This window comes from Eptesicus fuscus, chromosome 19 (assembly GCF_027574615.1).
Source record: "Eptesicus fuscus isolate TK198812 chromosome 19, DD_ASM_mEF_20220401, whole genome shotgun sequence".
Lineage (NCBI taxonomy): Eukaryota > Metazoa > Chordata > Mammalia > Chiroptera > Vespertilionidae > Eptesicus > Eptesicus fuscus.
This window is the reverse complement of record NC_072491.1, coordinates 37443399-37455658: the sequence shown is the minus strand read 5'-3', so window position 1 is coordinate 37455658 and position 12260 is coordinate 37443399. Positions and strand designations below refer to the sequence as shown.

The window sequence follows — 12260 nt, the reverse complement described above, 5'->3', positions numbered from 1 at the left end:
TTGAAATAGTAGGTAAATGAGAACTTGCAGAAACTAAAAGATATAGAGATTAAACCCTAGGTATTGCTATTTCTCTGAATATAAACTTCTGAATTACTCCCTTCATTGGGTATTCTGACATCAAATTGCTAAATCAAAGGAATATTTTTCAAACCCTCAATTCATTAAGTAACTTCTTCATTACATTAGATACAACTACATTCTATTGAAGTTCTCTCCTTCAATCTTCACACTAAGTTTGTTCTTCCTTCAACTTTGATAATAATAAAGCCCTTCTGCCCATGGCAATGCATATATTTAATTGATATTTGTTTATTCATTTCCTTGGGGAAAAATAACAACGTTGCCTTTTCTGTTTTAGGCACTCTCTTAGGTGTTGGAGATATAACAATGAACAAGACAGGAAAGAGTTTTGCCATCCTGGATACTGTAGAGCCAGCATGTCAAACTCGCGGCCCATGGGCCACATGCCTTGTTTATTTGGCCCGTGTTAGCCTTTTAGTTTGACATGCTTGTTGTAAAGGATACATAAGTGAATCAAGATCATTATTGTGATTATATTTTTACACATTAAAATTCTTGACATTCAGAATGAAATGATTTTTTATTTTCATTTTTAAGCAAGCAAAAGGTACAGAATGTGTGTCTACTTCAAAATTAAATTATAACTTTTTTCAATTATTGTCAGATCAAATAACTATAATGTCTTTCTCAATTGGTTTATATCTAAATTTTATACAATGTGAGCATAACATAGGACTCTTCTGCTTCTTATTGGCCCTAAATACTTGTTTGTGTTGCCTGCTAACACATTCCCTAGAGGAACAATTGTGAAGATATGGAGTACAAAGTCAACTCAGTACATTTTGTATATATTTGAGAAAAAGCTTTGGAAGCTACATAAATATTAGGACAGTCCTTTTATTTAAAAAAAAATCTTTATTTAAAAAAGCAGTAGAAAGAATAAATAGTCTATGACTCTACTTAAATGAGGCACCTAGCATAGCAAATTCATAGAGATAGAAAGTTAAAAAGAGACTACCAGGGAGTGGAAGAGGGGGTGGGGGAGGGGGATGAATACTTATTGCTTAATGAGTATGAAGTCTCTATTTGGGAGAATGAAAACATTCTGGAGATGGATGCTGGAAATAGTTGCACAATAGTGTGAGTTTATTTAATGCCACTGAATTCTGCACTGAAAATTATTTAAGTGGTAAATTTTACGGTATGTATGTTTTACCAAAATAACAAAAATAAAAAAGGGAAGAAAATCTTGACTAGCACAAATCTTGATGCACACATTCAAAACATTTTGGAGGCCAAAGTAATAGGTACAAATAAAAGTTTAGAATTATTTGTAGGTTTACGTTATATATACTTTCTATGCCTCCAGTTTGCTACTATTATTTTCTCTAAATATGATATTTTATATAAAATAAACTTCAGTCCAGGCAGCGTGGCTAAGTGGTTGAACATTGACCTATGAACTAGAAGGTCACGGTTTGATTCCTGGTCGGGGCACATGCCCTGGTTGGGGCTCGATCCCTGGTGGTGGCGCATGCTGGAGGCAGCTGATCAATGATTCTCTCTCACCATTAATGTTTCTATCTCTCTCTCTCCCTTTCCCTTCCTCCCTGAAATCAATAAAAATATATTTTTTAAAGTAATAAAATAAACTTCATTTAAAATATATTAATATCAAAGTATTACCATATGTGTTTGATGACAAAGGAATTCTATAAAACACTTAACTACATACTTGCAACCAGTGGTTCCTCTTCTGATGGTTTAAAGTAAAAAGAAACCTTTTCCAAATCAAATAGTGCAACCAGTGTATCTTCTAGCATGGCCTGTTCATCTGTCTAGAAAGAGAGGGAAAACAAACGATACATGATATAATAGGATTGTGTATAACATAATGTGACATGACATAGCTTAGTAAAGCATAGCATAACATAATATTACATAACATCTCCAGATCTAAACTAGCTTCACTTATGTTTTATTCACATACAAACCAAATTATCAACATTTAACTAAAAATTTGCTGTTTAAAATAAAATTAATAAATCTCTCAAAGTTAGAAATTTCTTTATAGTTTTATATTTTTACTATTCCCAATTGTTTAAATTGTTCTACACAACTGTTCATTCTATTTTGTAGCTAGAGTCTAATCATATTTATTTTGCTTACTACTTACAAATAAATCTTTACAAAAAAGCATATCATTTGCCTTTAAATTTCTATAATCTTATTAATGTAACAGCTGAAAGGGGAAAATGTTGTTGTACTAAAAACCCACAACACATAATGGTCATCCCAATTTTACAATAAGATAACTATGCATTATACATTTTGCAATTTATTAAAACTGATAGAAGCAATCTGCATGTGTGTAATGATTGTTCCAAGGGCTTGGGTATAAGAATCATTTTCATCTCACTTGCCTTTTGGTGCTCTAACCTAGAATCTTGTGACTGTGAGATCCAATCTGTTTTAATCATTTCTTACATCCTTAAAGCATGTTATTTTCCAGCGGAGGAAGGTAAGGCCAGGCGTGATAACAAGTTCAGTGCGTGTCTCAGTGAGCACTCTCATCTTCCTGGTGCTAGATTCTGGCCTTCCTGTGAGCAGGTCAGTGCACTATCTAGTCCTTTACAAATTTCCTCATGAAAGAATAACGTGCCTTCCCGTATACCGCTTATCTTGTAAAGGTGACATTTGTTTCTTAAGAGTGTCAATGATACCTTCAAACATTAATGTTAATATGCTTTACACACATTTTTTAAAAGGTGCTTTAAGTTTACAGCCATATTTTGGGGGCAGCATTAATAGAAACTGCTTGAGATGGTGAAGAACTTCCATTGTGTGAAAAAGAATCACTGAGTGGAAACCAAGAGGTTAAGAGAATTGCCACCTTTGCACGTTGGTGTGGTACTTAATATAGTGTGTGGTACACAGTAAGTGCTGGATAAATGTTTATTGAACTGAATTTTTTAAAAGTTGTTTGAAGCAGCAGAAATATGCCATGAACGGAAATGGAGGGAGCCGACTAAAGAATTGGCGTTTTTCCAGTTGAGAGGAAAACATGCAAAAAGAAACATCCCAAAGAGGCTGGCCTCTGACTGCTAAAGTGCACGCCACAGTGCTGCAGCTGATGTGACTGGAGCCACAGCCAAGTGACCAGGACTGTGCTCAGAGCTCGGTCTCACGGACCTCAGAGCCTGCCCCTCCCAGAGCGCCCTTCACAGTCCCAGGAGGCGTTTCTGCTCGTGTTTCCGAGGCAGAAAGATGCTGGGTGCGTGCGTTTTTCTTGTTACCTTTGGATTTTTTATCGATTCTGTAATTAACGTGTTTTGCAAGAACAATTTAAAGAAAACACAGCTTTCTTGAGATATAATTCACATACTATAAAATTCACCCCTGGGAAGTGTACAGCTCAGGGTTTTAGTATATTCACAGAGCTGTATTACTATCACCACCATCTAAATTTAGAATATTTCCACCACCCCAAAAAGAAACTCCGTACCCATAAGCATTCCATCCCCCAGTCCCTAGCCCCAGGTAACCACTAGCCTGCTTTCAGATTCTACGATTTGTCTGTTCCGCACGTTACATAATAATGGAATCACGTACTATGTGGTCTTTTGTAACTGGGTGATTTCATATTGCAAAACATTTTCAACATTCATCCATGTTACAGCATGTATTGATATTTCATTCGTTTTTATTGCTGAATAATGTTCTACTGTATATCTTATTTACTCACTCATCAGTTCATGGAAATTTGGGTTGTTTTCACTTTTTAGCTATTATGAATAATCTCGCCATTTACCTCGCCTGTGACAGTATCTCACTGTACTTTTGAGTTGCATTTCCCCAATGGCTAATGATATTGATTATCTATTTTATGGGGTTTTTTTTGCAATTTTATATATTCTTTGGAAAAACAACCATTCAAATCCTTTGCCCACTTTTTGAGTTGTTTTTTTTTTATAGCTTAATTTTAAGAATTCATTATATAACCTGGATATGTCATTTATCTGATATATGAATTATAAATAACTAAAATTTCAAATGAAATTCAGGTTAAAGTACCAGCACTTGACTAGACAATGGCAGTGTGAAAGCAAGAACAGAATAGAAATAAAGGCTCATTCATTCATTTATTCATTCGTTTGACATTTCATGTCTACCATGTGTTGGAAAGTAGGATTCCTATCTTATGTAATTTCTGTTTCGTAGGCAATGATTAATTAATATTTATTTTAAAAGACACTTTCAAAAGTGCCTTATTTAAGTATTTCATTAATTAAATCTTATATTTGGTTGTAACAGCAACCAAACAAGAAATTGATCACCCATATGGAGTGCAGTAGAGTCTTTTCAGAAGAATCTAATTGTTTCTTTGAAGTGCAGTGAGGTGGACTGACTTAGTTAACTTTCCAGAACCTTTTATGGCTGTGCAGTACAGCAATGACCTCCCTATCCTCAATGTCACTGAAGAAAAGCTTTATTTTGATGTATAAACTCATATGCTTTTGTTTAAAATCTTAACCATGTTACTTGGTAGCTACATTATCTGGGTACTTTTACAGATAAAATAGCATCTCATGTTCCAAATCACTATTCCATTTAACTAGCACCTTAAGCTTATATTTAAAAGTGAATATATTTGCCTTCAAACATCATGACAACTATCAGAACCACAGAAAATATGGGTGAGAAAAACTTAAGTTTACCACAGTGTTATTTATCATATATTTCAAGATGCTTTCTTCATATGCACTGTGGAAAACTAATGCACAAACATAGAATATTCTACAGTAATCAGAGCAATGTTCTTAGATTTAACAGGACAAACATGATTACGAAGGAAGGAAAAAGAATCATTTAACACATGCAAATTTTAAACAGATTGTCAGACCATATGACAGGCAAGTTGTCAGAGCTCTCTATCAAGAATGCTCCAGAGTATCAACCTCAGCGGGAGGTTGGTTTCCATGCATGGGAGGACCCTTTTCCTGCACTGGAAATAAGGAACCATAGCAGAGAAACCCTTGTTCCTCTGAAGACCCTTTTCAGCCAGTGCTTAGGGATACAGGATTTAATAACAGATCAAGGCTTTCTCAGCTTTTAGAAACCTCTGAGAACAGGTCAAAATCAGGAAAGAGAGAACTCCTTCTACATGCCTACTAAAACTACATTTGCCCATGAAAAATATACACTGAGTGGCCAGATTATTATGATCTCCAAACACATAATAATCTGGCCACTCAGTGTATATCCTATATAATAAAAGGCTAATATGCAAATTGTCCCCTTGACCAGGAGTTTGACCAGCAGGCAGGCCGGCCAACCGCCCATGTCCCCTCCCCTTGGCCAGGCTGGCCTGACCCCACCCATGCATGAATTCATGAACCGGGCCTCTAATATATCTATACTAATAAAAGAGTAACATGCTAATTGACCGTACCTTCGCGACGCCCACCAGCCAATCAGGAGTATGCAAATTAACTTAACAAAGATGGCGGGTTAATTTGCATACATAGGCGCAGAGCGGCCAGGGGCGTTCCTCACCACCCCAGCCGCTCTGGGCCTCTGGGCAGCATGGGAAGGCAGAAAGGCAGCTCCAGGCGGAGTGAAAAGGTGGCTCCGGTATATATATACACACACATATGTATATATATACTCAGTATATATATATATATACTCAGTGGCCAGATTATTATGCGTTCAGAGATCATAATAATCTGGCCACTCAGTGTATATTCTTTTGAAGGAGCTGAATGACAATAATGAATAACCACTTGCTATTTGGGAACATGTTACAATGATTATATTACAACAGACACAGACAGCGATGTGTCCTGTGGTTCCTTACCAAGTTTGGTGACAGAAGGGACTGAAAGTGAAAAAGAACACCTGCATTGGCGATCTGGTCCAGCCACCTTCTGCTGGCTTCCCACGTTTCCATCTCATTTTCCTTGCTGTTGTCAAACATCTGGTTTAAGGCCGCCATAAGCTGCTCGGAGAAGGCACAGACTGTGGCCACGAGACTTTGGCAGAAAACCATGTCTCTTCGGAGCTGTGGCTCACTGTCTGCGATCCAGGAGAACAGAGGGAGTTTTGAGAAATGTCATCAATCAAACCAGTCCAGTAAGCATTTACACTCACTGTTATTTCAACCTCTCACTAAATTCACACTATTGAGAATGTAAATTTGAGCTCTCTTAATGAGCACATATATTTTAGCAAGTTTGTTTTTTAGAAAACACCAAAAAGCGTTAGAAACATTAAAATAATTTTTCTTATATGACATTGTGTCTTTATTTTATAATCCCTAAATTGCTTTAGAAAACCTAAGGAAAAAACCTAAGTCTTTATTTATTTACTTTTTTATTTTTCTTGATGGTCCACAATTTGTGTTTGTTACGTGGAATGTCCCTAAAGGAAACTCAGAGTCCATTTTTTCGGTTTGTGCTGGCAAACAAAACACAATATCATGCCCGGCCAGCATGGCTCAATAGTTGAACCAGGTCACGGTTCGATTCTCGGTCAGGGCACATGCCCAGGTTGCAGGCTCAGTCCCCAGTGGGGGGCATGTAGGAAGCAGCCAATCAATGATTCTCTTTCATCATTGATCTTTCTACCTCTCTCTCCCTCTCCCTTTCTCTCTGAAATCAATCCTATATAATAAAAGCATAGTATGCAAATTGTCCCCTCAACCAGGAGGTCGTCCAGGAGTTCGACCAGGGGGCAGGGCCGGCTGGGGGAAGGGAGGAAGTACCCAGCCAGCAGCCGGCACCTGTTAGGGACCCTACCAGTGTATGAATTTCATGCACTGGGCCTCTAGTAAAAATATATTTTTAAAATACAGTATCATTAATACTAAATTTTTTAAAATTGCTTACTAAACCTATTGAAATATTGATGTGAAATGCACATGGGAAACAAAGTATTGATGTCCAATTGTTTGTAACAATAAGCAAATCTGTATGTCCTGAATTTACTATTCAACTTCACAAGTTATCAATATGTCCATTCATAAGCTCCTATATTTCTTTGAAATAAGTAATGTATTTACAGTTTTAGCACAAATTGATTTTTACTAGGATTCTTATTCTGCAATTGACTGGCATTTTCACTGAACCACTTTGAAGGTATATTTCCCATGTGAACTGCCACTCCTGGGCCACAGTATTTTCCAAAGGAAAGAAGCTGTGCCTGAGAACCTGATCACAGAGGGTTAACTTCCTGGGGTGGTTGGATATATACAAATTACATAATTACTATAAACACCACGCCATATGTTATGTACATTGAAAAATCACTTGTACTAGAAGAACAACAAAGGTGAAAATAGTCTATTCCCCCAAAGTCTATTGAATATTTTGAGGACTCAGAATCTTCTGAAATGAAGAAGTACTGTCAACATTAGTGTATAATGTAGTATAAATGCTGCCTTTATTCAGTGTTGAGTTCTAGCTTTATTCATAAAAAAGCATAATTTTTAAGATGTTTACCAAGAATACAAAACACCTGTTTTTAATAACCATCAAAGGCATGTGTGAACATAATGTAATTGCTGTGTTACTCAGTTTCACTGTTAGTAAAAGCTACTCTTGAAAATTTTATTAGAAAAATAATTAAATATTTAAAATATTTAATTTTATAACAAAATACTTATTTATTAGGTTAAACTATAAGAACTTGCTATTTCAGCAGGTCAAAATAGTTGAGTATGGCAATTCCATATGGTTTGACTTACTAATTTAACCAACAACATGTGTTAGACATTTTCCTTATGTAGTTCTATACCATGTGCCCCATTCTAATAGATGGAAAAGAGCATTTTTATACAAGAAACTATAAAAGGGCTAAACTGGAGAAAAACTCTGTTCAAATCTCAATTAAGAAAAAAAGCAAAAACACTTATTTTGTTGTTGTGTATAACTTCTCACACAATGTGGACACTCAATAAATGTTTACTGAATGAATGGATGAATATAATAAACCAGTGGAGCAACTAAGAGACAAAGGAATTAAGTGAAATGAAAATGTCTGAGCTCATTCCCTGGCTTTTTGAAATCTCTGGATTTAGTTTTACTTAAAAGGGGACTTCAGAAAGCTTTTAGCTCAGCAGTGTGGCTAGAAGATTGACGTTCAAGACGGGGACTAAATAAACAAAAATTGCCCCGAATCTTCCTTATACGTTGTTGCTTTGTTATTCCTTTGTCAGAAAATCTGGGCAATTTTAAAATATACTTCAGTAGCTTTGGCAGGGATACTCCCGCCTATAATCGAAGAATAATTTCTTAATAAAAATCTAAGTGGAAAGAAATTGCTTATATCAAGAGCAGAGGGCTGAGGTCTGTAGAAGGAAGGATCTGGCTCCACTGTGAGCTTTAGAAGAGATCACAAGGCTTGTGCCACTAGCAGAAACAATTATCTCCAAATGGCTTTTGAGAAGAAATTCTCAAATTTCTTCTTCTTTTATACTAAAACAAACACTTAGATGTTTGTTCTACTCTTTGCTATATTCTGTATGCATTTTAAGCCAAATTAAATTTTTCATTCAGCCTCATTATCAAATCAAAACTAAACATACAAAAGTTGAATTCGTTCACTAATTCCAGCTTTCACATGAATGCCCCACAAGAATTAAACATTTCTGCACCAACTACTGGGGGTGTAAAGAAGTCCAAGTGGAGGCCTTGGCCAGGGCTGTGCTCCCAGCAGATTGGGAGAGTAGATAAGCAAGATGCCTTTGGACCACACTGCCTCTGAAATCGTAAACCAACATACTTTCAGCTGAAAAACACTTAACACTTAACAAGTGCTTATTACTTCATGAGGTGGTTTTCAACTGCCCCTTCCTATTTTTGACAGAGAGTAAGTGACTAGTTTCCCTAGACTTCACAATGCACATCATATATTACAAGCTTTTCAAGTGACGTTTGATATGAGTAATGAAAGTAGAAAACTGAGTAGCAGAAGCGTCTATCTATACCCAACTTAGGTTTATAGCTTCTCCACACATCACCCCCCTCCATCCATCCCAGACAACCAGCAACAATCTTCACACAATTATTGTGAGAATAAAACAATGTATCTGAAAGCAGCCAGAACAGTGCTGTACAGACCTCTCTGAGCCACCCAGTACTGCTGAGCGTTCCACAGACACGGAGGCCCCTATAGCCACACCTTTGTCCACCGACTAGCTGGCTGCAGGCCCTTCCCTCCTCTCCACCAGCAAACTTTAAATCATCAGTTAAGAGTCAAGTCACTGAACTACTGAAACTCCTCTGAACTATTAAAATATTATGCACTTCTACCTGCCACTAGGCCTGGAGCATCCCTGTACTAGATGGCTAATGACCTATGGTTGTGAGTCTGTTTACCAGTTTGTGAACCGCAGGGACCTTCAGCACAGGCCATGGGAAGTGGCATATAATGTACAATGTGTGAATTATGCTCATGGATTTTAGAGGCATATGATCGGCTTTTGTCTACCCATTCCACCAGTTTTCAACCATATAATCCTAAGTATTGGATTCTAATATGTAAAATGGGGTATACCTATTTCTTAGATCACAATCAAGATAAATGACATAAAAACATTTAGAGCATTGTCAGCCGGTGTGGCTCAGTGGTTGAGAGTCAACCCATGAACCAGGAGGTTCCAGTTTAATTCCTGGTCATGGTACATGTCCAGATTGTGGGCTTGATCCCCAGTGGGGGCGGGAGTGGGGGGGAGGAAGGGGAGGATGTTTCATCGATGTTTCTATCTCTCTCTCTCCTTCTCCCTTCCTCTCTGAAATAAATAAAAACATATTAAAAAAACATTTAGAGCATTTAGCGAAGTGAAACTGGATAGTATTATTATGGAGATTCCTTTCTCTAGCATCTAGCAGGGTGCCTGGCACTGAGTGGGAGCCCAGTTTTATTGCTGAATGGAGAGAGGACAACATGATAAAACAAAAGAAGCTAACTCCAAGCAAAAACACATAGTTGTTTTTTGTTTGGTAAGTATACAGCTGTTTAAAATTCACAAGTGTCCATCCTTTCTAAAGCTATTCTCATTCCTCATTTTTATCAATAAGAGTTATAGCAAGAATCACAATTGCTGCTTCCAGCTTCCAGCAAACGAAGAAAAGCAGAGAGCTGTGTTTTCTTGGTGACAGCTTGTTTATTTCTTTTGCAGAGTAAGTATTCTCTTGTAGTAGAAATGGAATAAAAAATGGATTTTTTTGAAACTTATCAAATGCTTCTGTTTCATTTCCGTTTTTAAGCACCTACTTCAACTCATTTTTTACAAACATGCTTTACAATATTAACACTTCATTTATCTCACTGCTTTAAAAGTTCCATAGTTAGCTAGCTGGCCTAAAAAGAATGAGATGGTATCTAGACACAGAAGCAATCCCAGCGATTTTTCTGAGATTGTAGGGAAAGAAAGCAAAATAAACAAGGAAGCAAAAAGAAAAGATCAGAGAGACAGAAATAAAAGTGAGTTAAGAATATTTACCAGACACACTCTACCCTTTTCAAGGGAAGAGTGTAATTTCACAGCCAACCATATGGTGTAATTTGGTTACTGTTTTGGTGCCAGGCTATTTATATATGAGGGAACAAAGAGTGAGTGAATAAAGTAGAAAAAGGTAGAATTATGACAAGAATAAAAAAATAAAAATGAAATCAAAATAAGAATCTACAAGAACAGCCATTTGAATATTAATGAATAAAGTAATACATTCCAGGACCACTTCTGAAATTAGCATAAGTTTGAATTTCAAATCTGCCACTTACTATTTATTAATTCATGTACTCAATGAAACATATTCTAGTTGCTCAAAGATATGTGTTGAATGAACATCATTTACAAATTATTATTAGCCTTACAGATTCTTAATTTTTAATTATTTTTTATCTGCCTGATTATTAATTTCTTCAATTTTAAAACTGTGGAAAAATAATTATATTCTCACAGAGTAGTTGTGAAGACCTAATGAAATACATAAAAATGAGGTCCATCAACTGTGTGGTTATTAGTAAAGCTTAAAAAATGTAAGAAATGTATTATATTATTATTCAGTCAAAAAGCAAAGCAAAAACTTGTTTAAAAAACCAACAAACAAAAAATCCCTCTTGGTTAACTTGGCTCCTCCATTCATTTATTTATACTTTAAATTTCCTAACTGCGGCAGATTTGTATAAGTGGTCACGAATTCTTCCCCTGTCTGTACCATGCCTTTGCAATATGATTTTGAGATTGAGACTCTCCATCAAAAAAGCACAGTCCATTTCCCCACCCCGTGAGTTTGAGCCCACCTATATCCTTGTTCATATACAGAAGTTAAACACAATTTCTCAATATATCCAATTTGCACAATTAACTTTACCAAACCTGCTTCCTGTCTCTTTTTATTTATATTTTTAATTGATTTTAGAGAGAGAAACAACTATTTGTTGTTCCACTTATTTTTGCATTCATTGGTTGCTTATTGTATGTGCCCTGACCAGAGATGGAACCCACAACCTTGGCGTATGAGGATGATGCTCTAACCAACTGAACTGCCCTGCCAGGAACCTAAATTATATTCATATAAATGTCTATATGTGGTCGCATGTTTCTATTTGTAATTGAAGATGAATATACATTTTTGTGTTTTTCTTAAAACTAAGTTATTTTTTCTATCTTTGCAAGACTTTAGATAAGGTAGGGATCATATTTCCATCTCTTTTGCTGAAGGCATTGCTTTGATATCATGACACTTCTAAGGGCATAATTTTAAAAAGTAAAAATAATGAAAATTATTACCTGAATACTCAAGAAGTGCCAAAAGTATTCTACACTTGACTTCTGCAGAGGAAAAACACAACAACATATCAGTTAATTGTTCAACCATTTTCTGCCACATTTTAACTATTCCATAATAAATATTAGCACAATATCTTTACATCAGATAATAAAAATCACTTGAAATGCTATTCTTTCCTACCTGCTTATATAAATTCTGTCCATTGCTCAAGACCCTAAAATGCCTCCTAGATCTGAATTATGTGAGTTGATGAAACATCATTCAAATCCTGCTATCTATGTAGGTCCTCTTTTGTTGCTATAGCTTACATGGTACTCTCTAAACTCCTACAGTTGTCATAGTCTTGATCAATAAACTATCAAATGGTATTTTTCTTAGTTATTTTAACTTTTAAAAATCATATATAATATATACAATTATCCTATAAAATAAAAA

At 35.9% G+C, this 12260-nt stretch overlaps 1 protein-coding gene across 1 annotated transcript in view; it reads right to left on the bottom strand.

Moving 5' to 3' along the window:
- The window catches only part of PREX2 (phosphatidylinositol-3,4,5-trisphosphate dependent Rac exchange factor 2), a 218290-nt gene that overhangs the window by 57419 nt on the left and 148611 nt on the right, over positions 1-12260 (bottom strand). The window contains exons 31-33 of the mRNA XM_008150359.3: positions 11825-11866; positions 5885-6102; positions 1760-1862 (exon numbers count right to left, since the gene is read on the bottom strand). Of these exons, the coding sequence (XP_008148581.2) occupies positions 1760-1862; positions 5885-6102; positions 11825-11866 (363 nt within the window). The remainder of the gene's footprint in view (positions 1-1759; positions 1863-5884; positions 6103-11824; positions 11867-12260) is intronic.